The sequence below is a fragment of the Parasteatoda tepidariorum genome, chromosome 7 (assembly GCF_982258835.1).
Source record: "Parasteatoda tepidariorum strain Cologne lab strain chromosome 7, Ptep-v5.0, whole genome shotgun sequence".
NCBI lineage: Eukaryota > Metazoa > Arthropoda > Arachnida > Araneae > Theridiidae > Parasteatoda > Parasteatoda tepidariorum.
In genome coordinates this window covers 106686625-106710163 of record NC_141761.1, presented here as the reverse complement: position 1 = coordinate 106710163, position 23539 = coordinate 106686625, and the positions used below count along the sequence as shown (strand labels likewise).

Below are 23539 nucleotides of genomic sequence, written 5' to 3'. Positions count from 1 at the left end.
ATCTCGCTTTTCACAAGGCAAAATGATACCACTCATGCATAGATGGATGACCAGCAAGAATATATTTCAATATACCACACTCCATATGTTTCAATTTATTTTGATAATTTATCATTCCAAACTAAAAATTTACTCCCGCTACAGGTTCCAGCTGCGTTTGAAAAATTTCGCTCTCAGAATCTCTCAATTTGTACTATTCTGGTAACCAATGAATCTAAACAATTATACAAAATTAGAGTGGAAGTGTATACCTTCCAGGAGGCACACGATCTCAGGTCAGCTTCCTTCACATTCATCGGTCTTTACTGCTGAAGGTTTTGGCATTTTCTTTGCGCTCTCAGGCAATGACCACTATATCTATTTAACGGACAGCAGTTCGATGATTCTGTATCTCACTAAAGGCACCCGAAAGCCTCGGAATTTCTTTGATCAAATCAAATCAGACAGTGAGATCTCTTTAATTTATTTCGGTTCCATCGCACGCAGGAATAAAAGAAAATGAGCAAGAAGATCAGCTTGCAAAATGTGCTAAACCAAAATTTTATTTCATATCATCACCTGAAGATCTTAGCCAAGTCTTCCTTAAGAAAGCGTTCAATAAAGAACCCAGAGTGTGGAAGGGTTGAAAATACTTCCTTTCCTTCCCTCACCTTGATGAATTTTAGTATCACCGTCCATTAATCAGCTCTTGATGTTATAATCGCCAGGCTCAGAACTAAATCTCTTCTGACTATAGTTTGTCTAAAGTAAGAACTCCCTTAGCAATTCACCTGAACCCGTGGAGGTGACTATGGTAACGAGGTATGACTATTTCAAGTAGGGGTGTGGGGTCATTGTTTAGGACAGGCTAGGGTCGGTGAAAGAAACAGAATCTTTTTCTTCTGTCAATTGTGTTCGCCCTAGAGTGAAGAAAAGCTATCCTTCCTGAAATGTGCTATTCTTGCTTCCATAGCAGCAGACTTTTTTTTTGGGGGGGGGGAGTTCTTACAGCAGACAAACTATAATGTGATCTTACTAAAGTGCAAATTGATACAAAGCCCCAAACTGTCCGTCCTGCAGAGTTTTTCCACACGAATGATCACTTCCTACTGGAATGTTCTTCATTCTAGAATGATCGCAAGAAACTTATCCAATCCTTATCTTTTCAGAATCCATCCATCAATCCTTGAACCAAACTCCAATTCCTCTACAAATTCTTTGAAGCCACAAATCGTTACTGCCTTTTTGCAGCATATTTTGCTAGCTATCTAGTCCCGCAGTGGACTGATCGTTAAGACACGGTTCTCATCAGATCACCGAAGTCAAGCATCACTGGCTGCGGTCAGTGTGCGCGTGGGTGATTTACTTGGATCAGTCTGCGTAGGGACCGAGGGTGTGCGGTATTGGTCCTCGTTAAACTGTGCTACCGTAAAGTGCTCGACTTCGCGTGCAGGTCGTTGGGCTACCGAAGCGGGGGTGCCATCCCCTCTGCAGAGGATCAAAATTGTGATGGCATGTCTTCGGATCATCCTCAGGGATGTTTCCCAGACCGTCGCCAATAGCCCATTGGGCAGCTCTAGTGCGACGTAAATCAACAACAACAACAACAACTTTGCTAGCTATCTAGCCTCAATCATAAGCTTCATTAACAGAAACACAGAGTTATAAGCTAACGCAGAGAGCTCATTGCACTTTTCTAAAATCTAATCTACTACAAACATTTCGTCGTGCTTTTAGCTCGCCGCACTCAATACTCAATTCTAATGCAAAATTACAAAAATTTATTAATTTTTGGGTATTGTTAAGCGTTTCTGGAATTAATTGCGTGTTTAAATTCAAAACGTTCTTAAGGCTGAATTGCAAAGTAAAGCTGATTGCTTATGGCTGATTCCGAGAGTGGTAATAAAATGAATTTAGACATAGAAATCAACTATAAAAACCATTTTTTAATATTATTGGGGTATTTCCTTATTTGTACCTGTTTGCACCAATAAGCATCGCCAAGGGATTTTAGTTCTTGCAGAAAGTGTTTAAAAAATGTGTAGTGGTTTGCCCGGAGGTGTTAAGGAGTTATAACCCTTTAAGTTTGTCGCCTCCTCTGACACATAATGCATTAATTTTTTAATTTTCTTTTTTAATTGTCAAAACTTGGTGATTGTTGTGGTATATTTAGGAGCCGATACGGATATCTTCTCATGTTATTTCGTTCTATTCCCGCAAGGAAATAAAATCCATATTTTCAATATTTGAAGCAGAGATTTTTTTTTATGCCCGTATTTGTTTCACATGTAATTTTCAGAAATATCATTGCAGAAAATAAGAGAGTGCATTCAGAAATGTTTTACTTTGAAATCAAAGTTTTAATAATAAATAATTTAAATATATCCCATTTAGATATTGCTGAACTTACATACTTTGTTTTGTCAACTCTTTGTACTGTGTTTGCAGGGTATAATTTTTAAAGAAAAGCATCTGTTTTGAATGAATTTAGCTATATTTTAAAACACCGTTCCCAACCTTCTTAGCTAACAAATTTAGAGTTTTGTGAAGAAAAAATTATGCCATAATTTTATTAGTAGTACTATTTATACTTGGAAATATTACAGTGACCAATTTGTTACCTATTATTTACAAATAGCGAATTTACACCGTGCACATATAACAGTAATTAGTAAAAGGTACTGTGTTACTAGAAAAATAAAATAACTTTATTGTATTCTCTTTGCTGTCATAACTGTAGGTAAATTCAAAGTTGATTTCAAATTGGATAACTTTAGCTTCAAGTCACTCTCATTCAATTGATCAGTAAAAAAACCTTATTCACATAAACAGGTTGTCGGAAAGCCCAACAAATGTCATTATAATTTTAGCCAAGAACATCTGAAAACCGGTCTGTGTGTTTTGCTTATTAGGGGTTGTACCAGACTTTTGTGAAAGGCCCATTTTATGAAATTTTGAAAAATTTTAATTTCTGATAATATTTAAGGTCTTTTTTTTTTGTAAAAAGAAAAAGGTAAAAAAAGAAGCAAGTTTTAAATTTATAAAATTTTAGTTCTAAAATATTGAATTTAAGACATCATTAAAACTTTGTATTTAACAACAAAACTTGGTACTTTTCCATTTCTCCAGAGCAGGTAAATTGAGTTATTCTTATTTTTAAAGAAAAAAAAGACGTCAAGAAGTTAAATTTCATAAGCCAAGTGACTTTTCATTAGCAACTTTATTGCTTGCACCGGCAAAATGTAAAAGTACCCAACATTTTTGTGAAGAGTCCATTTTTGCAATAAATATTGTGTGGAGGGTCTGTATTTACAAGAGATTATTTTAAGGAAAGTTCATACTTACAGGAGATTTTTTTGTGTAGGCACTGTAGCAGTGTTTTCATAGCAGAAAAAAAATGGGTGAAAATTTCTCACCCTTTCTCAAAAACAGGGTGAGATTTCAAAAAGTTAAGTGAGATTTCTAAAAATTAAAAAACAAAAACACAAATAGACATGAAAAAAATCATTTCTTCAATTATAATACATTTTTAATATCTTCTAATCTTTAAAGTATTGAATATTTTTGCTGCATCATCATATGGAAAATGTTCTATATCTACTTTTTCATCAGCTATTCTCATTAGGTAACTCAAATGCGTTTTTGTTTCGTTTTGATCGTTTCAACCCACATTTGTTTCATTTTAATTTGTCCGTTTCGGAGTAGAAGATATTGCCTTTACAAGGTATTTGTCCATCTTGCATTAATGCGCAAAAAATTTGAACGTCTTACATGAAGAAACCTTACCTACAGTAAACACGTGGTTGCAGAGAAATGCGTTCTGAAAGAGGTTCGGAGGGATGGTGTTCTGTAGTTCTTAAAGATTCTGAACAATACTGGTAAACAGGGAAGCTAGATAATGGGGCAGATGTTGAAAATAATGAAAGATCCAGGAAGAAAAGTGAAACGGATTTTATTTTAAATGGCGCAATGAGAAATTTTTTTCAAAATGTGAGAAATTTGCGAATTTTGAAATTGGTTTATAGAATGCACGAATTTTTCGCAGTAATCATTTTTTAATGCGAGAAAAGAAAAAAATATGCGAGATTCTCGCATTCTCGCGCTGTAGTGAAAACACTGTGTAGTTAGAAGAGATTATTTTGTGGAGAGTCCTTATTGTTATGTTTGTATGTCTTTTTAATATGATTTATTACTAAAGGCTGTATTATTTCCGTTAATTAGTTATGGGCACCGCGTTTCTAATTTTAATAATTTCATTCTTTATTTTTAATGGATTTTCATTTTTACTATACTCAATAACCCCATCTAAATGCTTCCCTTCACCCCTGCTTGAAATTGGATCATCTCACAGGTGTGATTGGGTGGACAATTGCAGCGCCGCCTTTTAGTGGGGAGGAATACTATATTTTGAGGAGTTTTATAAATTTAATCTTATAATACTATATTATATTTTGTGGAGGGTCTGTATTTACAAGAGATTGTTTTGTGTAGGGTCCATATTTACCAGAGATTATTTTGTGGAGAGTCCATATTTACAAGAGATTGTTAATATATTTTTTTTGGGGGGGGGATTTAATGGCCCACTTGTGAAACAGCCCAGTGGTTGGGTATTGCTACTTTAAAGTATTCAATTTTATGCAAATATATTTCAAAGTTGGTTGATCTGATAAAAGGATTTAGTGCTTAGAACACTGTCATATTTGCTGTCCACAAAAAATTACCATACTTTTGCAGTTAATCATAAATTTAAAAAAAAAATTATTTGAAATTCAAATCTATGCATTAGTATTATGTATGTCAAAAATAATGTAAATTTAAACAGTAATTTGGGTACTCTTTTTATTTTTTTCTTTTACTCTTTTAAGTTATAAGGCTCTTATAAAAAAAACAGCTCAGCTATTTTTAATTTTTTTTTTTTTTTTTTTTTAAATCCTTTATTGGAAACTCCAGTTTCATTTTCCAACTATACTACCAAGTCTTATAAAAAATAAAATTAATTAGTATTTTTTGTTTTATATTTTTTGGTTGTGGAATTTTTAAATGAATTCAAAAACTCATTCTAGAAAATGAGGAACATGGCAGTTTGGTCGTGGTTGTGATTGATCTGAATCCTTCTCCCCAAATGATAAAAGATGGAGAGGTATGTTGTTTTTCATTTTTCTTAATGCAAGTTTTTTTCTATAGTAAATAACAATTGAATCGCAATAGAAAGGTCAAAATTGATTCACTATTTTTAAGCCCTTTGTGTATCAATTCAATTAGAGATTATCTAAATTAAACATGATGTTATGTGTCCTAGATTGATTAAAGAATTATTGATTGAAAATTGAATTATTAATTGAAAAAAGTCTTCAGTATTTTTAAATCTGCCTTATATTCTTTGAACTCATAATAAACCCAGACTTATATATATATTACTATTGGAAAACTCAGTTCTTACAATTTTTGCCAGTGTCTTATATGCATAAAGCTAATTAAAAAGGATATTAATATTGTTGAACCTGCCAGTATTTTTAGGTTTATTACAATCAGCCTATATGCGTGCTCAAGGGCTTATTGAAATAACTTGCTCTTAGCTAATGCTGCTAGCATTTTGCAATGCACCAGGGTAATTTTAGAAGTTTAATATACATCTAAAATCAAAGGAGTTAAATAAAAAAGTTCTAAAAATTTTTAAAGGTTAAAGTGAAGGATATTTCTTTCTAAGTGAAATCAAACAATTATTTTATAAATTTTCATAATAATTTCACTAACATATTAAATATGTTAGTGAAATTATCATGAAAATTCGCAATATTGATTCTAATCGAGTGTTAACATGGTGCGTAGCATTTTAAAAAGTGCTCAAGGGTGCTTATTTTCAATTTTTGTTTTTTAAAAGCTCTTAAAGGTGCTTTTTTCATGGGGTATTTTTAAAAAGTGCTTAATTTTCCCTTTTTGAAAGTGAGATTTTTTTTTTTACCACATTGATTTTCGCTGCGTATTATGCAAAAGTGTGGTTTTCACTTTGTTCTATTCAACATTTTCACAATTCATTCAACAACAATCTATTTCAACTTACCGTTAGACTGTAGCGCATGATAGCGTCAATCATGTTGCATTTTTGATGAAATACTCGGGAGTCCGCATGTGGGTTGACGGAGCTGGGTATAATGAGATTCTTGCACTCACGTGTGCAACTCTGCTGCATTTTGCAAGATATTCTCTATGCAGGCTTCATTTTCCACCCTCTGAAATCGAACCCAAAAGTCTCTCGATCTTTTTATGGTGGCTTATAATCAAGAAAAGAGCTTGTCGGAAACTAGTTATTTTATCATGATCATGTAAAGATCTCATTTTGCATTTTGTATATAGTGCTTAAAATATTTTTTGAGTGCTTAACAAGTGCTTTAAAGGTGCTTATTTTTTGTTGAGAGATTTGGCTACACACCCTGATTAATGTTTCTTATTATTTTTCAGTGCATTATGCCTCATTGCTTAGATGCTGTCATTAGTTTTTGTAGCTCTCATATTATGTTGAATCCATTAAATAAGCTGGCTATTATCGGTTGTCATACTAGAAAAAGGTAAATTTTTTTTGTGATTTAACTTTTCTAGGTAAATTGTGGAAAATAGTTTTTATAATCCTATTATTTTGAGAACCCTCTCTGTTCATAATTTACTTTTGTTATTTGTTTTGTTTCTAGAAACAAACCTGGTAATCAGTCGTTATTTTCGAAAGTGGAATAAGTCTATTTGGATGCATGTTAGTGCATTGATGCATGTTAGTGTTTAATTTAATATAGATTGTAAGTATTTTGAAAGTGAAAAAATATAACAGGTTTTTGAAGTAAAAGCATGTTATATTTTTTATGTTTAAAATGCTTTTACTTGAATGTTAAAAATATTCAGATTTCAATGTCCAACCTTTGACTAATTGTGATTTTGAATACAAAAGAAAAGTAATAAAACTAAACTAATAAAAATGCTTTGTATTGAATGATGCAGTTTAATGCCAGTAATTAAAAATTATTTAAAACTTATTATTACATCGGATAATATTCGTTCCATTTTAGTGCCTATTTATATCCATTACCTTCTTCCGAATTGGAAGGCTTGAAGCCTACTGATGGCCAGTATGAACTCTTTGCTGACATTAAAAATGCAGTAATAGCAAGTGTAAAGAAGCTCATACTCCAAGGTCGGTATAAGATTTTTTCTCTTTCATTTTTATGATACTGGTCCTAACATTGAGTGAAGGGCCACTTGAAGGGCTGCATGCCTAAATATGTAATAGTTTTGTTAGCTATCTCCTGCAATGAGTTCTGTGAAAAACTAAGGTAAACTTTCTTTGTCGGAGGTGAGGAAATTTTATAACCGTTGTTAAACAGCCGACCCAATTTTTGGTTTGCAACTACCATTCTTCAACTCAGCCTTGTAATTTTGAATTCTTGATGGCAAGAATTGACATTTTTACATCAGCTGAAGCCGATTTGCCTGTTTTAAGTTTTTCAAGATATCAACAAATCAGTTTTTCTGAAGTGCTTTTATAAGCATAAAATTATACCTAAATTTAAAGGCTGTAGTGTACTTGCACAGTGTGCTTTAAAAAACATTACTCTTATATTAACAAATTTTAGCTCATCTCATGGATGGACTGGTTTTCGGTATAGCAAGGTGTTTTTCGACTTGCCAATGTGGATGGTGTAACAAAAAAGCCTCACTATTCAAAATTGCAAAAAGAATATCTTCCTAGAAGCAACTATACCTTTTCTTGATGTTGATGTTGAAATATTTAAAAATTAACATTGAAATTTCAATAATCTTGTAAAAAATCAAAAATTTTAGTTTTAAAATATTGACCCAAGGAACGTATTGATACTTTTTAAAATAATGAAATATTTTTAAAATTGCTCTAGCTTATATCATTTATTTCAAAAATGTACTCCCTGAATGGTTTAAAAAATTTAAATTTTTTTTAACCAATTTATTGTCAGAGTAATCGCATGTGGAAATTTATTTGTTTATTTCCAATGGCAGAAGTTGGCTATAAAAACTGAAGAATATAAGGAAGGATAAAAGCAGTACCGTAAAATTCATTTTCTCATTAGACGTTCCTTATTTTTTTAATATCTTTGTCTATCGAAGTTCCATAAAAAGTTCTACATTGGAGTTCCATTCTACGAAGTTCCATACAAAGTTCTACTCTGGCCATCCAAAGGAAAAAGCCCACAACAGAGGAAACAATGTGGCTTAGACAGCAAGCTATGTCCATATGCAGCTAAATAGTCCTGTTCTGTGAAAAATCAGGATTATGCCATAGCCTTACAGCATGGCCAGTCCGGGACAGTGTTTGGTTTATGATTCTTTCCTTTTAATGATGTATAAATTAATTGTATAATAGTGAATGAATAAATTTTATGACTAATATTGATACAATTTACATTAAATTGATTATTTTACTAACGTTTTAATTCTTTTAGTTATAGAAAATGAAATATATGTGGAATCTCTAATAGCTGGTGCAATGACGATGGCCTTATGTTGTATCCTTGCAAAGTATTACATTAAAACCTCTAGAATAAATATTGGAACTGTGTAAACTTAGTTTAAACTTGTAATTTATGTTCTTAATTTAGAGAGAAAACATATTTTTTTCAATTTTGAATATTTATTTCATAATTAGCAAGGATCACTTTGAAAGTTCAGTAGATCATAGAAATAAATTTAAGATATATTCATTTCCTCATTTATAAACCACATATTATGCTTATTTTTTAAGCGTTATTTATTTAAAATGTCATTTCAGCACTTAAATTTAGCAGAATTTGTGCTAAGTAACTATGACTTAGAGAGGTTGGGCAACTTCAAAGAGTCGGTCACGTCGCCCAGAGGTATATTTTATCCAAACCCTAAATCATGATTAACAACCCTAAATCATGATTAATGACAATTAAATCATGATTAATATCTTGCTGTTCTCAGGCCTTAATGCAATGTTGCCCTAAATGCTCAAATCTTTGAGCAGAATAGACCTCACAATCACAAAGTATGTCGTGAAGTCTCCACCTCAAGATGACACCCTCGACAAAGAGAATCAGATACAACACCCACCATGTCTCTTGAGGGTATAGTGTCCAGTGAGAAGGGCAATGATTTTCCTCGAACTGTATTGTTTAGCTTACGAAGCTCTTTTTGATGCACACTGGGACAGTCACAATTCCGCTCTTTAGCTTGTCTCTGACCATCCGAGTTGCGCCATTGCTCACGGGCAATCTTGCCATGGAACTTGAATATCGATACCCTGAATGATGTGAGAGAGATTCCCAAATCTGGTTCAGGACCCCAGAAAATTGCACAGGAGCCAGCCTGTGTTGCTTCATCAACCAGCTCATTTCCGAGAATACCCATATGTCCAGGTACCCGATACTAAGTAACTATAGTTAAATATGCGTTTTCCAAATTACTGTAGAAGTCTGTTATGATGGCAAATAGAATTGTCATTATAGTGAACTTGTCTTTACTAGCAAATTCACATATTTAATGTTAAAATAGCAATTGATCTGCCCTGAAAATCCTCTTGTTAGTTCTGGTATGCAAATCTGGTGAGAGGTTTATTGGCTTGGACACTGCCTATATCATCTGACTGCGGTCAAAATTCAGTGGTATCCCTACCATGTTCTTTAAAAGAAAGGAAACAGGACTAGATGCTTGGTAATAGCTGCGTGATGTGGACTAGTGTCCAGTCATTGTGAATAGATTGTAAAGAAATGCTTTACTGATTGAGTTTTTTGCAGCTATCAGAATAAGGGAAGAGTTTAATCAATTAAAAAATGAAATTTATTAACTCTATTATCACTTAATCTATAAAAACGAAATATTACTGGTAATTGGGTGGCAGTTGGTTTTGTGTTAGACTACATATGGGTTTGAGTGTTTTGCAATGTATTTTTTTGTTCAAGAAGGTAAAATGTTGTGTGTTACGAAATATTGTAATATTTACTTTTAACTTAACAAGATATCCATCGTTCAAGAAAACTGGAGATTACAGAAAAAAAGATTCCAGCCAGGATTTTAGTAAGTTTGTTTTAAACTTTTTGGTCAAAATTTTAAGTTATAATTTTTATTTCTTTTAATTTTCTCTAAAATCAGTACTTTTTTTAACTGAAGGGCTTAAAAGATAATTTAAAAAAAAAGATCTTAAAAAAATACAATTGTGAAAAATGCCTTGTGATATTAAGCTGACAAATAATATGAATTTTCAAAAAAAAAAAAAAAAAAAACTGAAATAAATAAATACTTTTTAGGAACTGAAATTTTATTACTCGTTGCTATGTTTCTATTTGTGAGTAAAAATAGTTTTGAAAGAATAATTTTTGAGTGAAAGCCTACTGTGCCTCCACTGTCCTGTTTATAGTGAACTCCTGGTAATTTATCAATAGTATTTTCATTTTTTAATCTTTTTTTGTTTATTGTTTCTGGTGATAAAAAAATATGGTTGCTCTAATCGGCTAATACTACAAGCATGTCTTCAAACTCTACTGGAACTTGAAAATTAATAAATTTACTATAAGTATAAAAAATTTTAGTTGAAAAAATGTATTACATAATTTATTGTAGTTACTTCTGCAAGTTAATAAAAACAATCTAATCAGGCATTACTAAAATTATAAGAATGGCATTTGTGACAAGACCATTAAAGCAAGATGAGGCAGGCAGGGAAACAAAAGATGCCTGAATGATGGATAGAGGCTCTACTATAGAACAAATGGAAATTAAAAAATCGTCTGCCGGTTGCTACCCATTCTCCATTTTTTTTGGTCAAATATGCGTCAAATGTGTATGAAAGTGTTATCAATGCTTTATGATGTTCTGAAAATAATTTTATTCCACACTTGTTTCTTGAACTTTCGTCTTCATTTTAGCAATGAACTTGGTATTGTTTATTTTTAAAAAAATGCTTCAAAAGAAATGCCTTTAACAGTTTTTTTTAATTAATTAAAATTTTCAAGTGGCAACAAATTTTAAAAAGTGGCTATTGTTAAAAATGCAAGGAAATCTCCCTTTTAACCAATCAAGAGTAAGTTACATTTTATAATCATTGTTGAACAGCTGACCCAATTTTCGGGTTTATGACTACTAATGTTCAACTCCATAGCCTTGTAATTTTGAACTCAATCCAGAAGACAAGGGAACTCCTGGACTAAGTATTGGGAGGAATGTGCCATCGTATTTTTTGACAGAACTAATTAGCATTTGCGTTACATGGAGAGGAAAACCACACAAAAAAACACATAGTTAGCCTGAAAGGCAAGGGGAATCTAACCCATGATCCATCTACCACTGAGGATATTTTACGTCAGCACAGTGATCGGTGCGAGCCGGATGCAGAATTTATATCGACTGGGATTCGAACCAGGTTCGGCTCATTGGAATTCGAATGCTCTATCCCCGGAGCCATCACGACTTCGAGTAAGTTATAGTAAAGAATGAAACAGTAACAGTTGCTTCAGAGCACAGGGAAAGCTCCATTTTTGGTGATTTATTGAAAATGAGCCTTACGGAATGATAGGCCAATGGAAACAGATTACCTATTGAAATAAATTGATCACAGATGAAAACTTAAAAGGCTTTACAAAATTATAATATTGATGAATTTTGGAATTATAGAAGGAAGATTTAGAAATAGAATTTGACATCTGCTTATTTGTTCATTTACATTGAATAATTCATTATTGGGTTAGTGAATTATAAATGTTATATTTGTTGGGTAAAGGGTTAGTGAATTAAATATTAATGTTTTTTTTTCAGTCTTGCTTTGAAATTAATATCTGAAATAGACTTAAACAGTCTATCGTTGTATTCTAAGCTGAAATATTTACCAATACTGATAATCAATATTTTTAAAAAATAAAATTAATTTTATTTTTTAGGTAGTGACTGCATCAGGAGATAGCGCTTCTCAGTATATGAACTTTATGAATGTATTTTTTGCTGCTCAAAAAGAAGTAAATATTTGTAACTTTTATTAGATATAGAATAATAAATTAAGATAAATTTGAATCAATGCTTGTAATAAGCAATAAGCTTATTAGCATATTTTTTCACGATCACATTAGAAAAGCTTTACTGTTCTATTTACATCCGTCAGGCATGAGATTCTTCTGACTTTCTAACCTTTAGAGAAAATTCCCATTTTATTTTATTCTCTCTTTAACTAGGATGGATATATATATATATATATATATATATATATATATATATATATATATATATATATATATATATATATATATATATAAAAAGCCTAAACCTGCAATGCCATATAGAAAAATTTACAAGAGCTGTTATCCTCAATGATTCTAAAGCTGTTCTGTTGGCTATCGTTTCTGACAATAATCCCATAGCACAGGACATATTAGATTGCTGTTATCATCTTAAAAACCTGGCATCACCTGAGAAAACTATAGTATTCCAGTGGGTTCGTGCCAACTGTGGAGTTCCAGGCAACGAGAAAGCCGACTTCCTGGTTAAAAAGGGTGCTTTAATTATGCTAAGAATTTCTCATCCTATGCCCTTCCATACTATTAAAAATCTTATTGAAATATCTATTAAAGCCAGTGCTCAGGAAGATCTCTATAACCCTGTTTCCCAAAAGTCCTGGAAAAATGCCATTCCAAATTTGTGTAATGGCCCAAGGTGTAGAGCAGTGGCTGAATTCCGCCTAGCTACTGGGGCATGACTGCCTAAGAAACCATCTTTATAGACTCAAAATTGTTCCTTCTCAGATAAGCACTCTGTGCAGCTCTGGACAGGTCATGGACTCCACACATCTACTCCACTGTCCTGCTGTGGACAATACTTTTCTCTCCGAGCGTTATTGGGAGGCTAGAGATATGTTAGATTAATGAACTCATGTTTCAGCATTTTTTGTAGTACTCTGTGTTCTTTCTTTTAATTGTTTTCTGCTGTAACTGTTCATAATCTGCCATTAGAAATAAACAAATATCTATATAAAGATTAATATTTTCTTGGATTGTCAGTGTGCAAATGTAGTAAAAATAAAATTAAATAAGTTTATAAATAATTTAGACATGTTTCCTTCTTGTGCAAAATTCTTTAACGCTCTTTTTTATTTAGTTGTTCATGATGTTACTTTATTGGTCTTCTCATACTCGTTCTTTTTTCACTCTAATGCATTATATACTTTCTAGACGTGTGCACTAATTTCTTTTTTTCAATTTTTATTATAGGGTATATTAATTGATGCTTGTGCTATTGAAAAAGACTCAGGCTTGCTGCAACAGGTGAGGGAATGTTTAATTACAAAAATAAATAAATAAATTTATTTGTAAAAAAAAATGCATTCAAGCATTGATAATCTAATTAAATATAAGAAAAAATATAGTAATCAATCCAGCTATGTTACTTTTTATATAAAAATGAAACTTTTATAAAGTATGCATTATTATTGAATGAAGTAGCTGAAAAAAGTATAAAGATAATTTTGAATTCATTTTTCTCTAGAAGGCACAGTTCATTTAAAAAAAAAATAATTAACTGGATCAAAGTTGATAATTTAATACAGTTGAAATAAATTAAAATGGCTCTTAATTTACCCGCAGTCGAATGAAATTCCAAAACATACATTACGAAACATTTAAGAAGTTACTCATAAAAGGTGGCTAAGTTTGATATAGGATTTTGAAAAAAACCTCTCTTTATGAAATATAAAAATTAATCATACTGATTATTTTATTTAAAAAAAAGTGAAATCCCTAAAATAAAAAAAAATCCGACAATATTTTTTATCATTCTCTCATTTATGTTATAAATTTTGACAATGCCATTACCCAAATTATTCTTCTTAGTACTACAGCCCAGAAGAGGCCAGGATTGTTCCAACCAGCTTTTTGCATCAGAGATGCATGTTGTTTCCAACTAGTCATTTTTAATGTTTTCAAATTTTTTTCAACGTTATCAAACCATGCACATGGAGGTCATCTTTGTTTTTTAATGCCGCATGGTTTGTTGAAAGTTAACTGCTTTGTGGAACTGTAAATTTCTGATCTAAATAACTGACCAAGATATCTTTATTGAGCACCCCTTCTATCTCTGAGACTTTTGAATTTACTATTTTTAATGATGGTTTCGAAATTTTTATTTTAGACTCTTTTGATTTGAATGGACTTAAGGATTAAAAAATAATCTTGAAAAGTTTCTAAAAAGACTTTACATTTTTATGAAATTAAAAAGTAGAAACATATTATATTACAGGGTACTAGTGTACTCTAACAGAGTGCAATACCACAATAAGCATGACATATTTCCTAGCTTTTAAAATTTCTTAAACTTATAATTTTTAAATCATTCTTAATCAAATCATAACTAAATCAAATGAATTAGTTAATTTTTATTAAAATGTACAAAAAGCAAACATAATATTTTATTCTTTTCTGATCAATCAATGTAACGGCTAACTTTCAATTTCAATACTAATGCAGACTCATTGGATAAATCACCAACCTTAGATCTCTTCCATGCTCCTAACTGTCCATTGGGAACAAATCATTCACTTTCAATTTCCAATTTTTGGCGATTGGGGATGCCCTTTTGGACATCCCAGTCCCAACCATTAAAATATGAAAAGTGCTAACTAAAAATTCTCGGTGTAAGAGAATGTTTTATCTTGATCCCTTTAAGGGATTTCTTTTATTTATTATTTTTATATTTTTGAACTATGGCCATTTTCAATAATTAATAAATCAATTTTCTTAAACGATTTTATTTATTTATTTCTCTGAGACAATTATCATTTTATTACATCCAAATTAATATGTATCTGTTATGGCCAAAAAATCAATAATGCTATTTGTACAAATCTACTAATAAATTTAAAACGATCACCATCATAATACAGAGGAAATTATTAATAGGCCTGAAGCAGCATCTACTGCAGTTGTGAAACTGTTTTTGTTGTATTCATAAGCTAAAAATTAATAAAATAAATCTATGTTTCTTTCGAAATAAAAATGAATAAGGAATCTTAAAAAATATTGAGAATGGTTATTGGAGAAATATATTTCTTTATTTTGGAATTAGGTTATTTTATTTTGATTTAATAATTTGGTGGGAAAATCTAATGAAAATGTTTATAAAGAATGCATGTCCTTTTCATAATTTATTCAATGTATTGCTATTAAAATATTTTTTTTCAAAATTTTGCTCTTTTTTATTGTATGTTACTTGGACAATTTCATAAAAATAACTGATGGGTTTTCACGTAACCCAAGGTTTCTGTGAAACTGCTGGTATGGGTATCAGAATTGTTGTCATGGTTATTTACTTAAATTAAAGAGCATTAAATAAACAAGTTTTCTTTAAACTCTGTATAATTTTTTAAAATCTTTTTCAGGGGTGTGATATTACTGGAGGAATGTATTTGAAAATTCAAAATACAGCTGCTCTTTTACAATATTTGTTGGTAATCACACAAAATTTATTTAACTGTTCTTTTGAATATTATATTTTATAGCATCTATTTATTATTCATTTTGTTCTTATTAATTTTTAATATAAACTGTACTCTTCCGTTTATTTGTGGTCTATTTTAAAATAACTAAATATAAGATAAATAAATGCTACAGTAAATTTTGCAATAAAACTTTTTCCATGTACTAGTTATCATTTAGTCTACATAAAATACTATATCACAATAGTTTGTCAGCATGAAATACTATGTCACAATAGTTTGTCAGCATGAAATACTATGTCACAATAGTTTGTTATCATAAAATTCTATCCCACTGTATTTCGGCTACATAAGTTTCAATGTCGTAATATTTTGTCTGTATAAAAATCTGGAAGGATTACTAAGGTTAGTTTTATGTACAAATGTCACTTTTTATTAAAATTTGGTTTATGACTATCTTGCATTTAGATCTTCACTGAATTAAGCCAAATTACTCTTTCATTATTGCAAATTTAGATCAGAGTTATATGGATTAATTTTGATTCCCTCCCCCCATTTGTCAAAGTGAATGAAAATAATTGTAAAGCTAACGTTTTTTTCCCAATGGCATTTACAGGTATCAAGAATGAGCTGCAACAATTAATTCTTGTTATGGGGTACAGTCAATATTATTATATAATCTATCGTAAAACCTTAACTCTTAAGTAATTCTAAAATACTGTGCTGCTACCATGGTGGTAGCATTACTAACTACTTATGAACGTTTAAACAAATCAAGTTGAGAGACATTTTACATTGACTGTAGCTTCTATCATTTTTGATTCTGTGAAATGTATTTGTGATGTTATTTAATACCAGTACTTAAAATAATGCCTACGTATTTGATTTTTTTAGTGGATATTTTTGCCATCTTTAGAAACCAGGAAAAAAATGATACTGCCATCCAGGGTGCATGTTGATTATCGAGCTGCCTGTTTTTGTCATAGAAATTTAACTGAAATTGGATACGTTTGTTCAGTATGTTTATCCAGTAAGTACTGTAACAAAGCAAGCTATATTATAGAAACAGTTCTTTTTTATAAAAACGCATATGACAACCACACATAAATTAAGCATAATTAAAACACCCATAACTGGTTAGTAATAACCTTGCAAAATAAATGGAAAAACCCGTAACAGTTTAATATACACCTTAAATTCAAAAACGAAAACCGTTCTCATTCAAAACTCAACAACTCTGATGTTCGATAAATTGTCTCGTGCTTTTATTTTTAATTTATCTCGTTATATATTATTCTTATTCATGTGTTAGCCAGATATTTTAGCCTTTATATTTCCTACCAGTTCTTTTTTTATAAAAACACATTTATTTGACAACCACTCATAAACTAAACAAAATTAAAATAGCCATAACGAATTAGTAATAACCTTGCAAAATAAATGGAAAAACCGGTAACGATTTAGTGTGAACAAATTAAAAAACAAAAACTATTCTCATCAAAAATCAACAACTCTCTGTTGTTCCATAAATTGTCTCCTGCTTTTATTTTTAGTTTATCGCATTATACTTTTTTTTATTCATGACTTTGTTAGCCAGATATTTTTTAGATGTTTTTAGACTTTATAACTACCCAGCTTTTTTCTCTTTGTAAAATTTACTGCTGTGTCACAGCAATTACCTATGCTTTCATTTTATTTTTTCTACAGCTAGATCAATACAGTAAAAATAAAATGAATGTTTACAAGACTCCCACAGGTCAGAAAAATACTTTTTCTTCCCTTTTACAAAAATGTCTGCAATATGCCTGGACAATGACCCATCGTAAAATTGTCCGTAACAGTTATGTGTTAATGAGATTCAAATAGAATAATTTTAACCTATGTTATAATTATTCATTGAAAAAACTTCGAATTTCAAAAGAAATTTTCCTTGATATATTTATTTAGTGACATTTTCTTTCTCAAAAAGCTAATGTATGATTTTGGGTTGGTTGGTTTAAACCAAATTATGATGATTGATTAAATAGAGGGTCAAAAAAAAAAAAAAAAACGGTTTAGGGTAAATAATTTTAATATGTCTTATAATTTACTCACAATACATTAACAAGACATACAGAACCTCTGCTTACCTCTACTGACGACTATCTTGTCATTATGGAACAAAAGAAAAGCTAAACTATTTATTACAAATTTGTTTTTTAATTTTTTGTATAATTAAATTTTCTATTATTAATAAAAATACTTCCAGTTTGATTGTTACAAAATAAAAAGAAAATATGAAGTTTTCTTAAATTTTTTTTAACAATTTTAAGTTTTATTGCTAATGGAAATCTGTATTATTTCAAACAAAAATAAATCTGCAATTTATAAATTTTTGTAGAAATGATTTTCTACAAAAATATCTTTGTTAAATAGGATTGGAATTTTGTTTGAAAAAAAAAACATGTTTTTTTCCAGGGCAGTTGTAGAAATTAGACAAAATGGAAGAAACTAAATATGACCAATACAATCGTTTAACAAGAAAAACTCAAACATATTTAATTCAATATAGTAACAAAAATATAAAGTGTATGACATTTACTTTTTTTTTTTAATAAAAAACTTTATTTGCTTATTTATTTATTAGTTTTATGGTGAATTTTAAAATCTTTATATCATATTTTGGAAGAAACCAGACAAAAGTGGAAGAAACTAGACAAAATGGAAGAAACGGAATATGACCAATACAATCGTTTAATAATAAGTTTTACAAAAATTACTCAAACAAATTAAATTTAATATAGTAGTGAAAAATGTAATGTGTATCATGTTTACTTTTTTGTTTTTTATTTATTAGTTTTATGGAGAATTTTAAAATCTTTATATCATATTTTTTGAAGACTCTGTTTAAGTATTCATACTTAACATTATTTGATTATAAAAATTAGCTATTTGTAATTGAGAATTCATAATGTGTTTTTAATAGTATCTATGTTAAGCATGTGATTTGTAAATTTAGTGATATTAATAAAATTCACTTATGCTGCTTCAAGAGTACTTCATATAATTATAAAATCTAAAAAAGTTTTACTTTATTCCTTAATATAAAACATTGAAAATCTAGTTATCTTAATTTTTTAAGAAATTTATAAAATAAAAAAAATTTCCAGAGTTCTTTTTAGAAATTCTTTTTAGTTTTTGCTTATTTAAAAATAATATGTTAAAAAGCTCAAAAATTAATACTATTATTTAAAGTAGATTGCAACTATAAACTGTGTTTAAAAACTCTTTAAATATTTCATATTTCTTTTTGACAAATAGTTTTTTCCATTTGGTTAGAAGAAACCTGTTTCTTTTGAGGTGGTTTCTTTTCCAGTGTGGTAGAAACTTGCTATCCCTGATGTAAAACATATTGAGCAAATTAAAAATTAAGTCCATGTCCCTCAGAAATGTTTAAAATAAAATAGACATCCCATGTTATCTTTTGCTTTTCTGTTAGGAGAGATAGCAAAAAATATTTTAAATTACAAAAAAAAAGAAAGAAAAAATTAAAACTGTGTTTTTAGAAAAGCATTCGATTAGTTATATTAAAGATAAAATTATTCAAATTATAAATAGATAAGTTATTTACATAAAAAACAACAAAAAAAACTTTCCTTTGTTGTATTGCTACAACCTTCTTCATCATTACACAATTTCACTGAACCATTTGTTTGTTTTATTTTATTACGTTTTAATCCTTTTTCCCCTGACTGCAATGCTTATTGGTATGATTACTAACACTTTTATCATTCTTTACTTTTAGTTTTCATTCTTCTTTTTGAGTTCGTATTCCTTCAGTTTTTATTTATTTATTTTAACAAATGAATGTTAATCAACAGTTTCAAACTATTAACAATTTAAATTGGAGAATTTCTAATTAATTCTAATAATAATAACTGCTAATAATAAAATATAGTTTAATAAAACAGTTATGGCATTTTTAGAATTAATTACCTCAATATCAAATTTATAATTAAAAGTTCAGCTGTTTTTATATCTATTTTAGCATGTGTACCCCATACAAAGCAATTACCCCCATATCAAATCTATAATTAAAAGTGAAATTGTTTTTATGTTTATTTTACGTTAATAATTTTCAACTGTTATTGTGCTGCTATCTTCAACTAATTTTATTGTTATTACATACAATTGTAATGACAGTGAAAAAAATATGAAATATTAATTTCTCTTAGAACATTTTTTTCAAAACATCAGTAAAGCTTTAACAAACATAACGTTGGTATAACATTTACAAACTGAAACATTATCAGTCTTCCTACGACCAAGCTAGCTAGCAAAGAGGTAGTAAAAAGTAAAGATCAGTTCTTCACCTGATAGAGAATATTTATCATAGGGTTGCTTTTGCCTGAAAACCTTAACTCGCCATGCTAGCGGAAAGACTGGTGAGAGTGGCGAGCACTGCAACAGTGCTTATTTTTTCCCCTATTTTGTAATTTATTTTAACATAGTGCGTGGCGTTTTTAAAAAGTGCTTATTTTCGTTTCTTAAAAGCCCTTAAAGGTGCTTTTTTCATGGGATGTTTCTAAAAAGTGCTTAATTTTCCCTTTTCGAAAATTATATATTTTTCCTTTACCATGTCGATTTTTGCTGCATATTATGCAGAAGCGTGGTTTTCACCTTGTTCTATTCAGCGTTTTCACAATTCATTCAACCACAATCCATTTCAGCCTACCGTCAGTCCAAAACGTATGATAGCGTCAATCATGTTTGATGAAATACTTGGATTCTGCATGTGTGTCTACTGAGCGGGGTTTTGCAAGATATTCATTATGTCAGGCTTCATTTTTCACCCTCTGAAATCGAACAGAAAAATCTCTTGATCTTTTTATGGCGGCTAATATAATCAAGAAAAGAGTTCTTTGTCAGAAACTAGTTATTTTATCATGATCGCGTTAAGTCTTTGAAAATCATTTTGCATTTTGTTAATGTATTTAGCAAAAATATATTTTGAGTGCTTAAAAATTACTTTAAGCGTGCTTATTTTTTGTTGAAAGATTTAGCTACGTACCCTGTTTAATAATTTTTTTTTCTTGAGAGTTTGAACTGTATAATTTTTACTACTAATTCTGAAACACAAATTTATGGTTTTAAATATTTTTATTCAGTAATAATCTTAATTTTTAATTTAAATACTTATGTATGCTTACAAAAATATTTTTTTTATAGTTTTCTGCACTTTCAGCCCCATCTGTTCAACTTGTCAGTAAGTCTTGCCTTTTATTCATATTTTTTTATAAATGTTCAAAGTTGTATTGATAGATAGATTTTATATAACTATCCATGTTCAGTGCTGGTTCTTTTATGTAAATGTAAACTAATTGTAAATAGTACAAGAAAGTGTTTTTTTAAATAATTGTTTTCATATTTAGTTTTATACAGAATTTTAAATTAATTTTATTTTACTCTGGTTGATTATTCATAGTTATATATGAATATAAAAATTAGTATGCTATTTGTAATTTTGTATCATGAGTAGCATTGTATATGTTTTGCATAAGATTTGTTAATTTAATTTTGCTAAATTTTGTTTATATTTTAACAGTTTTTTTTGTAAAATTAGATTTTATTGTACTCCTATACATAAAATAATGAAAAGCAGTTTAATTAAAAAAATGTGTTAAATTTGTTTTTGGTTCCAATTGCTGTTCTTCTTATTTATTTATTTAAAAATATTTTTAATTGTTTAATTATAATATTTAATAATTTCTACTTTAAAAAAATTTTGAGGACTATTTTATAAATTTTAGTTTTGTTTTACTAAAATATTTGATATGTCTTAATTTACACTTTTTTTAGGACTGCTTTCAAATTAGGCGCTTTACCTACTATTGGAAAAAAGAAGAGAAGACAAATTCCTTTACGGCATTGACTGTAAAAATTCTTATCTTATCATTGTATTTTTCCATTATTTAAAAAAAAAAAAAATTGCTTCAAATTTGTATTTATTTTTCCTGTTTTACACACAGGGTGGCCACTCAGTCTGGAAACCGAGAATTCTCAGGGAATTTCACGTCGATTCTGGAAAATAATTTTGTCGCGCGTCGTCGCTCTTTTCTTCCCGTTCCGTTATGTTTAGTTTTTCGGAGCGAAACGCATCTGCTTCATCGCGATCAAGCATCACTTGATTATCCTCCAATGAATGCTTCGTGTCCCCGCGAAAAACCGTTTTTTTCCCCTCCCAATTTTGAAAATTTCCGACCATGTTCCAAAAACTAAAATTTTTGGGAAGTCCTATTGGAGAAACCCAAGCCGCCCGAATGATAGTCGGATTACTGCGACTTCAGCTACAGAGTGGAAAGGAGTCTAAGCGCTTCGTTTCGACCGCCGATATTTGATTTATTTATTTATTTTTTTGCCTGACTGATTTTTGGAATTTTAAATATTAGGAACTGCACCGGAATCTGCTAAAATTGCGATTTTTAATCAGACGATTTTAATTTCAATCATCGATTTTCGTATTTAACTGATTTAAAACTTACGTGTTGCAATTTTTTTACGCGATTTAAAAATCGTACTAGCAATTCCTATTCACTCAATTTAAAAATCCAATATCGCGATTTGTATTTAAGCATTTTTGAAACCCAATATCGCGATTTGTATTCTCGCGAGTTTAAAATCCAACGTCGCGATTCGTATTCACGAATTTTTAAATCCAATTTTGCGATTCGTTATCACGCAGTTGTAATATCAGATATTGTTTTTCGTATTTGTACGCTATTTAAAAATTACTCACTGCGATTTTTATTCACGTGATTTAAAAATTATGCATCGTGATTCTTATTTACGCGATTTAAAAATTCAATATCGCAATTTGTATTTTCGTGTTTTTAGAATCCAACAGCTCGATTCATATTCACGCGATTTTAAAATCCAACCGCACAATTCATATTCACGCGATTTTAAAATCCAAAATCGCGATTCATATTCACGCGATTTTAAAATCCAATATCGCGATTCATATTCACGCGATTTTGAAATCCAAAATCGTGATTCATATTCATGCGATTTTAAAATCCAATATCAAGATTCTTGAAAGAAGTAGAAGTAAGTTTTCTCTTGAATTAGTTACTATAAAGATGTGATATATTTATCATTAGTAAGTAATTTAATAGTCGTGCCTTCCTATAATTGCTTTTTTTTTTTTTTAATATATTAGTGGTCAAAATTTTAAAATTATATTTAAAGTTAACTGTCTAAATGCTTCTGCCACTTTAAATATTGAATAGAAATCTCCCAGCATAATTAAAAGTTGCTTTTATAAATCTCAGTATCATATAGAGCATAGAAATTTACTCTGGAAAACTCAGGGAATTTTTTTTGATCTGGAGAATGGCCACCCTGTATACATTTTGTTTCAATCCTTCAGACAAATTTAAAGCAAGTCTTCCATTATTATATTATTGAACATTTTTTAATTGATGAAATCAAGAAGCTTTATTTCTATTTATATGAAAATAAAAAATATTTTGTGTAATGTAGCACATTTTATTCATTGATGAATAAACATTTTTCTATCAAACAATTAATTGATTTTTATTAGTTATCAAACATTTCGAATGAGTTTGCGAAACCTTCATTAAAACAATGATTATTTTACAAAATTACATTTTATTGGTAAAAAAAAAGTTCACATGATTAAATCGTTGAATAAAATAAATTAAAAAATTGATTTGTGCAGGGAACATTCTAAGCTATGGAAATAAATATGAAAAAGTACTTTATGTTAAGATAATGATAATAGATGGTTTTAAATGTTTAACATTACATAAGTTGGATGATTCCATTTGTTTGTCAATTGTGTCTTGTAAATATGTCTAATAAATTATATGTGTTCTTTATTTAAAGTATCTGTTAATCAACACAGCTAAAAGAGACATCATCTAAAAATAAACAAGACTATTTTTCTTTACATTAGGATTTGTGGCCCTAAAATATTAAATGTTAGACGCGATATGAAACACATGGTATCAATAGTTAAGTTAGATTAGTCCAAACTTTTTTTAAAAAATTTTTGAGAATTCTGCCATAGATAATTTAAAAAAATTTTAACAAAATTCAATGCGAAAA

General features: G+C 29.6%; 1 protein-coding gene across 2 annotated transcripts; it reads left to right on the top strand.

The window, feature by feature from the left end:
* Positions 1-1667: 1667 nt before the first annotated feature.
* Tfb4 (transcription factor B4) lies at positions 1668-22950 on the top strand. Of its 2 annotated transcripts, none has more exons than XM_087168446.1 (12): positions 1668-1878; positions 5043-5119; positions 6439-6545; positions 7035-7159; positions 8442-8504; positions 9977-10035; positions 11892-11966; positions 13212-13265; positions 15374-15442; positions 16325-16460; positions 20639-20675; positions 21269-22950. In XM_087168446.1, exons 1-12 carry the CDS (start codon positions 1860-1862, stop codon positions 21339-21341), a joined length of 894 nt encoding a protein of 297 aa, XP_087024572.1. In that variant the 5' UTR covers positions 1668-1859; the 3' UTR covers positions 21342-22950. The 2 variants fall into 2 exon arrangements, with proteins under 2 accessions (XP_087024572.1, XP_087024573.1); XM_087168447.1 differs by lacking the exon at positions 1668-1878 and adding an exon at positions 2428-2657.
* The last annotated feature ends 589 nt before the right edge of the window (positions 22951-23539 follow it).